The sequence below is a fragment of the Octopus bimaculoides genome, chromosome 18, assembly GCF_046866305.1.
Source record: "Octopus bimaculoides isolate indiv1 chromosome 18, ASM4686630v1, whole genome shotgun sequence".
In the NCBI taxonomy this organism is placed as follows: Eukaryota; Metazoa; Mollusca; class Cephalopoda; order Octopoda; family Octopodidae; genus Octopus; species Octopus bimaculoides.
The window spans coordinates 1,163,957-1,178,956 of record NC_142945.1 but is presented as its reverse complement, the minus strand read 5'-3'; the positions used below and the strand labels follow the sequence as shown (position 1 = coordinate 1,178,956).

Below are 15,000 nucleotides of genomic sequence, written 5' to 3'. Positions count from 1 at the left end.
AGTTTTCCAGGCTACTGTAGCTATACTAGACGATATTATTTCCAGTTAATCGCAGATCAATTCGGCAGATGCCATTTCATTCTTGCCCTTATTAAAAGCATAGACTGTGTCCACACACACATTTGTATGCATGCGTATGTGTGTGTGTGTAAATATGTTCCTTGTGTTTTACCTACAAATATGAGAGGTATTAGATTTAATTAGAATTTCTCATTTTATTAATTTATTTATTGTTACCATTACTGCCACCGTCATCCACAGCCACTCCCCATCATAATCTGTTCCACTCTGCCTATATATATATATATATATATATATATATATATACACACACGCACATAGAAAGACACGTATACTCACACATATATACACACATATATACATAACTACATATAAGTATAAACATTAAATACATGCATATATATACCTCTATATGTATGCATATACAAAGATATATATATTCACACACACCTTTCTCTTTTTCATTCCTCGTTTCTATCTCCCCCCCCCCCTTTTCCTCCTTCTTTTCTCACACTCTGACTCATTACACTCTCTTCAAAAACTCTACTAAATATCTCTCAAATATTTTCAACATGTAATCGAAATGTTATTTCTGTTTTTCATGATGATAGTCAATGTTGTTATTTTTATTCAGGTTGTTTTTACATTTGTTTTGCCTTTCTCCATAGATTTCATCACCGTTATTTATTTATTTATTTATTTTCCCAAGCTTGCTTACGTTTTTGTAGAAGAGCAACAATAGACAATAAAGAGGCATTAGCACCCCCTGGTGGTGTTATGGATATAGTCTTTATTTTCCTTTCGTTTTGCGCTGTCTTTTTTTTTTTAATTTCGTTTTCTTAAAAGACAAATCGATGCGTGAGTAACGGATTTGTTGATCGTGTCAACCCCCGAAATGGCCATCATGTTCCAATCCGACCTGGTTCCGAATCAGAATTTTCATCAGATCCATCATAATCAATGGGATCTAAGCCTGTCGGATCGATTTCCATATCCTTCGATCTGGCTCGTGATGAAGATGACGGTTCTTCTCTGGTGGTACTGGCAGAAGCTGAGGTTGCTTCTTCTTCTGCTTTCATCCGTTTATGTTTGGTGCGACGGTTTTGGAACCAAACTTTGACCTGCAAAAGAAAGAACGGAAGATTAGAGCATAAAGCCCCAACAAATTACTGGTGTAGCAACGTTGTAATGGTGGACTTATATATAGAACGGGTGAAAATTATTAGTCTACTTTGAACTAATAGTATTTAGTAAAACTATTTAGTGGCATCAGCGGAGGGTCATCAGTAATAAAAGAATCTAACATCAAAAAGCTTTCCGACCGAGACCATCACCTTGTTCTTTTACCCCAAAAAAGGAAGGTATCGAGGTCTAATTTTTGTAATTTACTTCGAGTAGCAGATACAGGTTTAGATATTCGTGCAACTTTTTTTCAAATGTTCCAGTAGACTTTCCAAACTCGATGGTCACCATTTTCTGGCAAGGCTATGAAGGTGGAGAAGGGCGAGTGTACCTCAAGCTCATCCCCTTTCTCAGTGATCAAACCTTCGATTATATACCTGCTAAATCAGAGTTGACCTGGGGTCAAACAATAACAACAGGGAGCTTCTACGTGGTCGCTCAATCTTTGCTGCCTTGGGACACTCATCTACAACAATTGCAAAAAAAATTTTTTTTTTAAATAACAAGCAAAGGGGGATAACTGACCTGTGTTTCCGTTAGTTTTAACTCAGCTGCAAGTTCTTTCCGTTCCTGACCGACCACGTAATGATTCTTCTCAAATGCCTGTTCCAGCTGGAGCAGCTGCGATGGCGAAAATGCGGTTCGAATACGTTTCGGTTTTCTATAAGGGGGCAGAATAAAGGCGCCGTCATGCCCAACTATAAAGAGAAAAAAATGCAAACATTACTTGAAATATTTTTCAAAACTTCATTTAAGACTACGCGGAATCTGTAAGTGTAATGTGAAAGTGTGTTCGCCTCCTAGAACTCAACAACCGGTGCAGGTTCGTTTACACCCCCATGACTTAGCAGTTTGACAAAATTAAGAAAAGAGAATAAGTAACAACTTTAAGCTAAGTACTGGGGTCGATGTAATAGTACAAAATCCGTAGTCCAATGACGGTGTGGGGTACGTCAAGAAACGTCATCAGTTGAAGTTGAGTTTGTGTAGGTTTGCATGTTGCGGTGAGGTGAGGAAGCTGACGTTTCGGGAATTGGCACCTCTTCGGAGATAGCAAAAAAATTTACAATCTCTTCCCCCCCCCCACCACCACCACCACCATCAGATAACTACTAATCAAAACCTCACCAACTTCACTTTACATAACAAAAATGTGAAGAGCCGTACATAATACCAGCTTAGATACACTAAGACCAACAACTACTGCTAATACTGCTTCCGTACTTAATTAACAGTCCTCAATAATTATTGCGCCGATGTTAATTGTATTATCCTCTGGCTAGATGTTACCCATTACAGACAGAAGTAGAGAGAAGGCGTGTTGTGATGTTCATGTTGTTATAGTAGTTGATCTTATTGCAGCGATAGCAGTAGTGGTGGTCGTGGTGGTTGTGGTAATGGTGGTGTACTAGTTGCAGGAATGGTAGAAGTATTAAATAACGCAAGTATAATGGAGATGTTATTGTGGGAAGTGGTGGAGGTGGAGATGGCCATAGCAGTAAAACGTAGGCAAGAATGATAGTAGCTGTTATGGTAGTAGTAGAGTTAAATATGATAGTGGCGGTGGGGTTCAGTTAATGATGTAATTATGTGTATACGTGCGTACATGTGTGTGTGAGAGAGTTGGTATTCGATGCCAATTAAACAATCTTCACTCACCACAGAACTGTTTCAGCTATTAATATAATGTCGAGTGTTATAATACATTTGTGTGAAAGACGGCTTCCATTGACGGCTGGGGCTTGGGAATGCATTTAGAAAATCATATAAATACACACACACACATTCACGTGTGTATATGTGTGTGTGTGTGTACGCATCTGTCGTTTATGTTGCTTTTTCGACGATAAAGTAATCTGCTGTTCCATTAACAGACACTCTTCCTCAAGAAATTAACATCCAAGTGACTGAATACTTCAGATATATTGTCGGAAAAGCTGAACCTTTTTGAATTACTGGTGCAGTAGTTCATCTAGCGGGCTTCCACAAAGTTTCCATCTCCCCCTCATTAGTCACAATGCTTAGATCTACTGGAGACACTAGCAAAAGACATTTGTCCAAAACGTCACGAACCCGAGACCTCTTTATTGTGAAGCATACTTATCTCTGTCTGTCTGTCTCCCTACACACACACACACACACACACACACACACACATTCGAAAAAAAGGTTTGTTGGATCAACTTCCATCTGTCCTCTCAGTTCACGACAAGCATTCGATCGTGATTGCTTTTGAGGCACAAATTTTGGTGCAACTCTTTTCATTCGCAACTCCTCGCTCGAAATTTTTTGCGAGGAGTTCCATGAAACACCAGTCGCATGAACAAGTTCGTCAATTTATATTTGTTTCAAATTACTAACCCAGTACATTCCAAGGTCAAACATTGTTAGTATAAGATCTAAATTCTTTCATATGAGACAAGGTCTATTTCTTAAGACATTGTCCTCTCCGTGAAAAATCAGCATTCACCTTTATTTACGAGATTGAACTAAATTTATGCTTTTTAATGACGTTTCGTTAATTTTGCTGGTCTCCATACCAACACACATTTTATTCTTATAATATCATTAACAGAAGCAGCAATGATGGAGGAAAAGGGTGGAATGTGTCCTTAAACCTCCTCTTCGGTCTTGTACTCATAGCATGAGATGTTTTCAGCCCTCAAGGGGATATTGGTGATGTATATACTATCAAGAAATCTTCAAGATTCTTCCTCATAGTCAAAGCTTTTGGCTCCATGGCGAAGAATTCTCTCGAAACATGCTCAGAAACAAGGCTCGCTTTCTTGTCTCTTAAATACTTGTTTATCAGTAGTTGTGAAGTTAATGAACACACACACACACACACACACACACACACACACACACACACACACACACACACACACAGGTACATACATATACACACACATATACATATACAAACATTAACATACACACATATATATATATATATATATATATATACACATATATCTACATACATATGCACAAATATATATATGTCTATGTATAATTGCCTTAGCCACCAGTGTGTAACACACACGAAACGACTTCTGTTTCCTTCTAAATTAATCTCATTCTTTTATACCCTGACCAAACACTAATTCTTCCTTTATCTCTTCCTTCCTTCTTTCTTAGATTAAACCAATGAAATTACACGTTTTCATATTTTTTATTGCCCTTGAATTTCTCGTTTTCTTCCTTATTTTAATGTAATTTCCGTTAAACTTTGTTGACCATTTTCTTGTTGTCTCCTTCCTTTTCTTTCTTTCTTTCTTTCTTTATTTCGCATAATCTCTTTATCTTCTTTCCTTCGACATCTTCATTCGTCAGAAATAAATGTTTTGCTTGGTTCAATCGTGTGGTAGCTCTCACTTTGTTTTCTGACCTGGAACTAACTACAGTTAATAGAAATTGTGACAGAAATGGAGTGAGAGAGATTGAGAGGAATATGGTTCATGCAAATCGAAAAATAAAATCTTTGGTAGTAGTAGTAGTAGTTAAAAATACTTACATTGCTAGAAATAAGAGCTAAAATACTCCAATGCTGTAGTTAACGCATATGTATAAAAACACAAGTAAGCTGGCAGAAACGTTAGCACCCCGGGCGAAATGCTTAGCATTATTTCGTCTGCCGCTATGTTCTGAGTTCAAATTCCACCGAGGTCGACTTTGACTTTCATCTTTTCGGGGTCGATTAAATAAGTACCAGTTACGCACTGGGGTCGATATAATCGACTTAATCCGTTTGTATGTCCTAATTTGTCCCCTCTGTGAGCATCCCCTTCTGGGCAATAAAGAAATTTAAAAAACACATACACTAACATGTACTATAATTGTCCGAATAGAGAAACAGATCCGGAAATAGTCAAACACGGAGCTGGCTTCGCTGACGATGACAACTGAAATTGCCGAGACTGACGCGTCAGTCTTAAGAATTCTCGGTCGGCTTTTTTCGGACAATTATGGTCCCTATTAGTGTATTTCATTCATGTGCGTTAATTACCACATTAGAGCATTTTAGCTCTTATTTCTAGCAACGTAGGTGATTTTTAACACCCTAGTCAGATTTAGTGCCATATATATATATATATATGTAATGTTTCGAAGTGTCTACATTCGTATGATTTAAGCAATATGCACACATACATGCATACATACATACACAGACAATCACAAAAATGACATATATATATATATATACGTATATATCTGTGTGTGTGTCTTTGTGTTCGTCCCCCAACATCCCTGGCCAACTGTTATTGGAGTGGTTACTTCTCCATAACATAGCGGCACGGCAAAAGAAAACCGATAGTATAAGGACCTGGCTTAAAAACAAATAAATAGTGGGGTCAAATCGTTGACCAAAATTGTTCAAAGTGGTGCCCCAGCATGGCCGCAGTCTAAGAATGATAAAGGATAAAAGTTGTGTATGGATGTTCGTATGTACACACAAACACAGTTGTTGCATTGACTTCTGTTTAGATACAAAAGCTAAGAACGCGTAACACGAACGGCGGTTTCGTTGGTTCGGCCAGCAGCCATTAAGCAACAAATGTATGAATGCATTGATGGAAGGGAGAGAGAGAGAGAGAGGGGGGAGAAGGAAGATCTTGTAGATGAAGTTGAAAATAGTGTTAAGGTTCGGGACGTACGTGCTTATTTAGCTAATTATAACATAATCTATAATATAAATTGAACATGGGCGACCGTTGTATTCTTTCTTGCTTCAAGGTTCACAACCAACGGCTGGGTGGATTCGCGTGAAAAATGGTACACATGTGGAGACGGGTGCATAGATTGGAAAGTTCCGAGGAGGAGGGGCGAATTACTTCCTGGAAATTTCCAAGGAAGGGGCGTAGGGGAAGAATTACTCCTGAAAGTTCCGAGAAGGGGAAATACTTGCTGGGAAGTTCCAAGGGAAAAAGGGGGAGGAATTACTCCCTGGAAAGTTCAGAGTACTGGCTTTTTGCTTTCAAATCCCCAGGGATGGTACATCATGGAAGTTCCGAGGATGGGGAGGAAATATTTCCTGGAAAGGTACAAGGAAGGGAGTTAATGGAAAGTTCCGAGGCCTTCCTTGGAAGTCCTGAGCAACTTCCTGGAAAGTTCCGAGGATGGTACTTCCCTGGAAGTTCCGAGGGCTTCCTGGAAATTTACAAGGATGAACTACTTCCTAGAAAGTTCCGGAGATGAGCTACTTCTTGAACTGCTAGGATGAGTATGTGTGTTCGATTATATATATATATATATATATATATATATAAGATGGGAAATGTATGTTGTATATCTGTGCCTTTGTGTGTAAGATGTTTGTGATTAATGATCCAATTTGCTTCGAAACCGTTTGGTGGTGTTGACAGTGGTAGTAGGGGGAGGGGGTTACAACGGTGGCGGTGGTTGTGTGTATCTTCTTTTTAAAGAAGTAAGGGGCACAATCCAGCAAAAGTGACATAAACAACAACTATAACAATAACGCCAAGTACGAAAGGAACACCACAAAAACACGAAACGAGACAGAAACAACTAGCAGAAGAAGAAGAAGAAGAAGAAGAAAATCCATCAGCCGGTAATGTCCCACCTTAATGGTGTCTATTTACCAAAGATGACCAAATATCTCCGCCCTGTCGTTTTATAAATACAAACAAATTCACACGGTATATACACCCCTGTATATACACGTGTATATATATATATATATATATATATATATATATGCGAGTGTGTATGTGTTGAAACACATAAACACATTGGTACTTATATAGTAAGTTACACACACACACATGTCTATACTGGCTGGTGTTAAGCGCGAAATTTGGGAACAGAAATAACCTCAGCAGAGAGAGAGGGAAGGAGAGACATAAAAATATTCAAACAAAAGAGTTTCCACTCAAGCATTTATTGACATTCGCTTATTTGCAAGCAACAAGAAATGCTCACCTAATGACGTATAAAAGTGCACACACACACACACACGCGCGCGCGAGCAGGCACATAATGTATGTATGAACGTACATATTTATCTGTATGTAAATATATATATATATATACATAAATATGAATATAAATAATATATATATATATATATATGTATATATACATGCACATATGTGTACGGGACGTCAAAAAAAAACGTGAACAAAATGAGAAACGAGAACATAAAAAACAAAAACATGAAAAACGTACTTCTTTTTCGAACAACGAAAGAAACAAATAGAGCACCGAAACAGGCAACATAAAGATCATTCCGTTCATCAGTTGTCCCCTGTTATATCTACTCCGAGTTTCAAAGGTAGGGACAAAACGTGACTTCGTTAAAACAGTCCTTCTCGCAAAGCAAATTAAATAACATTTGGGATTTTTATGGAGGGTTAAAGTGGTAACAAAAACAGGACAGTAAGAACAAAACAGTAAAAACAAACGGTGAGGGCTGTTAAGCCATAACGAGGTGAAGTGGTGAACGCTGGAAAAACGGGCTTTGAGAAGAGACAAGTACATGAATATATATATATATAGGGTTCAAATTTACAGAAAACAAAAGACGAAGGCAGGCGAAAGCGCAATAAAAAAGTGTATTAGTTTAGCGCTCTAGAAGAATGGAGGAGTCTTTAATGTTTCGAGCCTAGGCTCTTCGATAGAAAAATGTGTAGGGATTAACGGTTCAACATATACATATGTACGAGTGAGTGATCAAACGAAAGAAAAAGCAACTCGACGCATTATTTAGTTGGAGTTACATGTATTATTGTTTAAAACAGTTTGCTTCGACTTCCTGCGACTTGAAATCACCATGTGAGTGAATATGGTTGACGGAAACTGATAGAAGCCCCTGTGGTGTGTGTGTGTGTGTGTACCAGTGTTTGTCCCCCAATAGGTGTTGGTTTGTTTATGGCAAAGCGACTGAGAGAATAAACAGGAGGCTTATTGAACTCGGGGCGATTCGTTCGACTAAAACCTTTTAAGGCGGTGCCCCAGCATGGCCGAAGTCTAATGATTGAAACAAGCAAACAATAACAGATCTAGAAATATAACAGGTTTATATTAAATATTCTCTATTCTATGTGTACCTGTATATTACAAATCTAACAAATTCAATTAACGTATAGAGACACACAAACGCACAAACAGCTAAACTAAGCAACACATTTACAAATACAGACACACAGACAACCGGAGATAGATGCATACAAAAAGAAGAAGACACATCCATTCACGCATATGTATAGACGCACTTACACTCACACATTACAAACGTACACAAAAGTATACATCAATCAAATACAATTCTTAACACTATATACCTCAGTGATCATATATATATATATATATATATATATATATATATCTTTGCATGTGTGTGTGTGTATGTGTAATGTTTGTTTTTATGTTTATCTATGATAAAACCAATCTTACATTAACCTGCGGGGTTACTCCATTCTTTTATAGAGTACAAATGTATTATTCTTTAACAAGAATATTGTTGCTAGTAACTTCGAAGTTTCGGCCAGCTAAGTCTCTCCTGATGATCTCATAAGCCTGCTAGCATCCGGTATGCGGAGCTTTCAACTGGTAGCACTTGCATCTACAAATTGTTTACAATACATATGTGTGCGTGTGTAAAAAGGTAGATAGGTAGATAGATGGACAGCTAGTTGGATAGAGAAATAAATAGACACATGCATACATGCAAAGAGATACATGTACACACACAAACACACGCATATATATATATATATATATATATATATATATATATATATATATATATATATATATATATATATATATATATATATATATATATATATATATATATATATATATATAAATAAAGGCGGCGAGGAGCTTGCAGAATGGCGGTATTTCGTCTGCCGCTACGTTCTGAGTCGCCGAGGTCGATTTTTACTTTTCATCCTTTCGGGGTCGATTAAATTAGTACCAGTTACACACTGGTGTCGATGTAATCGACTTAATCCCTTTGTCTGTCCCTGTTTGTCCCTTCTATGTTTAGCCCCCCTGTGGGCGATAAAGAAATATGTATATAAACATATATAATTGTTTGTGGAAGGTTGTGGGGTGTTTATATAAATGTATGTGTGTGCGTATGTATGTGTGTATATACATACATATGTATATATACATATCTATCTATCTATCTATCTATCTATCTATGTGTGTGTTTATGTTTGTATATATACATATATAGATATATATATGTGCGTCTATGCATGTATATGCAAACACACACAAGCAGACAGACAATGGTACGGACAGGTAATTGAAGCAAGTTGCTGTTTGAACCCTAAAAGTCCCCTAGGCAAGAGGGGTGGGGGGAATAATTGGTTGAAACGAAGCGACGAGTGTTCCCTAATGACACTGCTGTCTGTGACACGCTTCCTTAAATACACGATTATTGATGAATCCTTGCATTCTTGGGGTTGACCTTTAATGGCCGCCATTCATGTTGTCAAGACGGTCCCTTCACTTTTTCACCACCAGGTGTCGCTACCTGCGTCGGCACATAACTCCAGCGATTGATAGGTCGGTTTCCTTTCAACAATATCGTATGACCACAGACAATCAGAAAACTCCTAATGATAACAAAAGAGGGGCAACAACAACAACAGGCTTAATAATGTCTGACGGGCTACCTAGTAGTAGTAGTAGTAGTAGTAGTAGTAGTAGTACTTTCTACTAAAGGCACAAAACCTGAAATATTTTGGGCGGGGGGGGGGGGGAGTTCAGTCGATTTCATTGACCTCAGTACACAACTGGTACTTATTTTATCGATTCCGGAAGGATGAAATGTAAAGTCGATCTCAGGGGAATTCGAAGCTAGAATGTAAAGACGGACGAAATGCCGCTAAGCACTTAGTTCAGAGTGTTAATGATTCGGCTGGCTCACCGCCTTAATAACAACAACACCAATAATAATAATCCTTTCTACTCAAGGCACAAGGCCTGAAATTGGGGGATGGGACAAGTTGATTACATCGATTAAGTACCAGTGAAACACTGGTGTTTCACTGGTACTTAATTTATCGACCCTGGAAGGATGAAAGGCAAAGTCGACCTCGGCGGAATTTGAACTCAGACCGTAACGACAGGCCAAATACCGCTAGTAAAAAATAACTTTTAATCCTTAAATATAATGAAAGGAAGGTAGGTGTCATCATTCCCCGCCTCCTCCCCCACATAAATAAATCTATAGCAACAAAAAAATTCAATTAATTATAAAAGAGATCGGCGTAAATAATTAATTAGTTATTAGTCACGGGATAAACAATATTTATTGAATTAAAACAAAACTCCCCAGGGTTACACTCTGCGTCCCTCACCCCTTAGAAATACACTCCGACAGGTCGCTTGCTCAACTGGAAAATATAATTTTTAATGTGGACCCACGGCCAACAAATTAGGACGGAAACACACAAACTTCTGAAATACGTAATTGAACACGAGGTTGACATTAATTGCAGAATTTACCATTCCATGTTCGATTGCTCACTTCATGAACAGATCGATTATAAACACAGATAGGAACTGATAGGTTTCTGTCGATTGTTTTTTTATCTTTTATTTATTTAAGTCACCGAACTGCGGCCATGCTGGGACACCGCATTTGTCCAACAAATCAACCTCACTACTTATTTTAAAGTCACGTATTTATTCTATTGGTCACTTGTTGATTGTCAAGTGACGGTGGGGACCAACACAACCACAAACATACATTACGCACACGCATATATATATATATATATACAACGAGCTTCCTCAGTTTCCGTCATTCAAAAAGTATTGAACGACTCGGGACCATAGTAGAAGACACTTGCTCAAGATGCTGTGCAGCGGAACTGAACCAAAAACCACATGGCTGCAAACCGAGTTTCTTAAACCGCACGGCCATGCTTGTGCCTCTCAGTAAGTAGATAGTTTCACATGAAAATGGTAAATACGGAGTACATAGAAGCACGTAGGTCGATTGTGTTGTTACCGTAAACTGGGATATGTCTACCTAGGCTGACAAGGAGATGAAAATGTACCACCCAGATATCATAATTAAACTTTGACTTTTATCCTTTCGGGGCCGATAAATTAAATACCAGTTGCGTACTGGAGTCGATCTAATCGACTGGCCCCCCCTCCCTCAAAATTTCGGGCCTTGAAAAGAATATAGACATTCTAACAGACTTCTCTATTCTTTCTGACCCCGATATCTCCCTAAAGGAAGTCGGAAACCTTTTAATGGGTGGTTTCTGGATAAGGCAGGAGACCAGCAATCCCGACCAAAGGAAGTTGTTAGTGGATTCTATCGATCTCAAAAGATAAAAAGACAAAGTTAGCCTCGATTGGGTTTGAACTTAGAACGTAAAGAACCGGAACGAAACAGGTCAACGTGGCCTGGCGCCCTTTTGCTTTCGCCATTATTCAGATAATCACAAGGATGCATATGTTGGGTGAATGTTGTTATCGACCCCAGTATATGACTGGTTATATATTTTATCGATTCCATATAGAAAAAAAAAGTTTTTATACAAATCAATGAGGGAGCATGGTCGCTCGATTTGCAAGAAAAAGGAGCTAAATTCTTTCAAAATCATTTCCTACCGTTTTCGAAGAACACGAATGAGGTAGTTATAGATACACTATGGATGGGCCTGCCTGGAATGTTTGGTCAGACAATGACCATTGGTTAAACAACAACAACAACAACGATACTATAAACATGCTTTTAGAGAAGGAATAAGTTTAAACGAAAAAAATATATATATATACTCCAGCCATGACCATCTGGAATAAACTTAATCCTATATTAGTTTCAAGATGTGTGAATTAAAGGAAATTTGGCTGCTATTTTTAGCAATCTATAGTCTCGTAGTTTCTTTAACATGGTGAGTATGGTAGGGTGTAGTAGATAAAGGTGAGTGAGGATTTAGTGAGATTAAGCAGGACTTAATGAATGTAGGCGGGGCTTATTGTGAGTAGGCGGGTCTTATAGGAAATGGGTAGGGCTGATGGAGGATAGGTAGAGAATGGTCATTTCGAGTTCCGGACGGTTTAATGCGATATTCTTGCAACAGAGTTTAGTAATAGCGATGTCATCTTGACGATGTCAGCGATAACATCAGCAACAGTAGTGTGTGTGTGTGTGTGTGTGTGTGTGTGTGTGTGTGTGTGTGTGTGTGCGTGTGTGTGTGTGTGTGCGTGTGTACATATAGCTGTGTGGTTAAAAAGCTCCCTTTCCAGGCACGTGGTCTCGGGTTCAGGCCCATTGCGTGACAAAGAAACGATTTATTAATCAAGTTATTTACATTTTTCAAAGAATTATTTGAATTTATTTCCCAGTTACAATTAAATTCTATTTTTCATTCCCATTGACCAAACTTCCAGAGAATGGATATGTTGTTGGTGGGAAATCTTAAAATTCCACAGTATTCCTCAAAATTCCACAACTCATCTCCTTGAAACCACATCCTAGCGGTGGATCCTTCTGAGCACAAACAGCCGATCAACCGACACCCCATCACATTAATACGTAGTTTATATACAACAACAACAACAACAACTACAACTATTATTATTATTATTATTATTATTATTATTATTATTATTATTATTATTATTAAAGGCGGCGAGTTGATAGAAACGTTAGAGGCGCCGGGCGAAATGTTTAGCGGTATTTCGTCCGTCTTTACGTTCTGAGTTCAAATTCCGCCGAGGTCGACTTTGCCTTTCATCTTTTCGGGGTCAATAAATTAAGTTCCAGTTGCGTACTGGATTCGACCTAATCGACTGGCCCCTTCCCTAAAAATTACGGACCTTGTGCTTAGAATAGAAACGAATTATTATTACTATTATTAGTCGTAGTTGTAGCAGTAGTAGTAATAGTAGTATTGTATTGTTTCATTGGTGTTAATAATTGTTTGCTATTTAGTGGGTTTGATAGGTCTGTAATGCTGTTAATAATGCTTTAATTAGTTTATGATTATAGGTGACCAATCTCACAGCGTGGCGCCTTGGCAAATATCTTCTGTTATTGCTACTGGCCGGCAAAAGCCTTTTCAGTGGATTTGGTTGACGGAAACTGAAAAGAAGCCCGTCCTATGTAAGTATATTACCTATATATACATATGTATATATATGTGTGTGTGTGTGTGTGTGTGTGCGCGCGTGTGTGTGAATGTTTGTGTTTACAACATGGGTCCACAAGCAACCTTACAACGTGCATGTAACAATCACCACAAGGATGGCATAGTTATATAGTTGTAAGCGCGCACACACACACACACACACACACACACAGAAATCATGTATATACAAATCTCCAGCCTCACCAGCTCCCTATCTACACCACTTCATACACATGGATATACATACATGCAGCCCTGGATATTTGCTAAAGACATTTCTAATTACAAGACACCTACCATTACATATACTAGATTTATGATATGGTTGTCATATTGGATGCAGTGCAAGCTGTACTGTAATAGATACAATGTGGGTTGTAGTACAATAGATACAGTTTAGGCTGTAGTATACAAGATACAGTGCGGGCCACAGTACAATGGGTGAGGTACAGACTACAGTACAATGAATGCAGTTTGGGTTGTAGTGGAATAATACATTACAATGGGTGCAGTGTTGGCTGTGGTAGAATAAAGGGCAAGCTGTGCAGTGTTGGCCCCTTGAGGTGCAGCTGGCACAGCTGACACTGCACTCATGCAAGATCCCTCTTTGTGTTGCATTGTGGGAGGGTTTCAGAGTTTCACCCCCTTCTCATTATACCTCATTATTCAACAATGCTTACATGTGTGTATGTGTCTATGTATGTATGTATGCGTGTATCTACTTGCATATATATATATATAGTTATATATATGCATAGGTTCATGTACACACACACACACACACACACACACACACACACACACACACACACACACACACATATATATATATTCACGCACACATATATGTATGTATATACAGACTTACATACATACACAAATGTATATATGTGCGTGTATATACATATATGCACACTCACATTACATATATAAACATGTATATGCATACATGCATACATATATATGTGTACATGTATATCTATATATGTATGTATACAAACCTTTCAATCATAAGTGACCACCACATCGAATTATGGCATTACTATGCTAGATTACAATAGTACGTACTATTGCTAAACTAGACTTTTTAATTCGTCTCACAAAACACCTATCTGGTATGATAACGTTTGAACACATACAAATCTACGCACCAACGTTCCGCCATTGCACATGAGCATTACTATACTTCACTGCATGTCTTCATTAATCTCCATTACCATGTTAAACTTTACTACTTGAGCCAGTGAAGCAGTTTCGTCTCCTACACTCTTCTCCCAAAATATTATTATTGGTACAGTTGTTCTCACTTCCAGCAATGCCCACCTCTACACCCGATGATACCAGCCTTCCTTTACTCCTTGCCTTCTACACGGAAGGGTCACTCATATGCCTTACACCAATTTTCTACTAATACCATAAGCGGACACCACGGAACGTCCTCCAATGGGGACATGGCAACTGTCGTCTCCTTCGACACCAAAAACACATACAGTTGCTACATATTATCGAGGAAACGCTATCATACCGCAAACCCCACTCAACATAAACAGCGCACAGCTACCACCCTCAATGCATCTTGGACCCTCAACGCAACTGGGACCCTCAAGGCTGCTACAATGGTTAGACCTCATTACCACTGCAGATTCCTTCTGGCCATTAGACA

At 38.4% G+C, this 15,000-nt stretch overlaps 1 protein-coding gene across 2 annotated transcripts in view; it reads right to left on the bottom strand.

Annotated features, from left to right (window-relative positions):
- LOC106881490 (uncharacterized) overlaps positions 1 to 15,000 on the bottom strand; it is a 40,740-nt gene that overhangs the window by 1,678 nt on the left and 24,062 nt on the right. Inside the window, exons 2-3 of one of the 2 annotated variants that reach the window (XM_052974504.2) lie at positions 1,729 to 1,901; positions 1 to 1,142 (exon numbers count right to left, since the gene is read on the bottom strand). The exon at positions 1 to 1,142 is cut by the window's left edge and continues 1,678 nt beyond it. In XM_052974504.2, the coding sequence (XP_052830464.2) occupies positions 924 to 1,142; positions 1,729 to 1,901 (392 nt within the window). In that variant the 3' untranslated portion in view covers positions 1 to 923. Of the gene's footprint in view, positions 1,143 to 1,728; positions 1,902 to 2,284; positions 4,605 to 15,000 lie in introns of those variants that run through there. The other variant, XM_089365583.1, reaches the window with a different exon arrangement.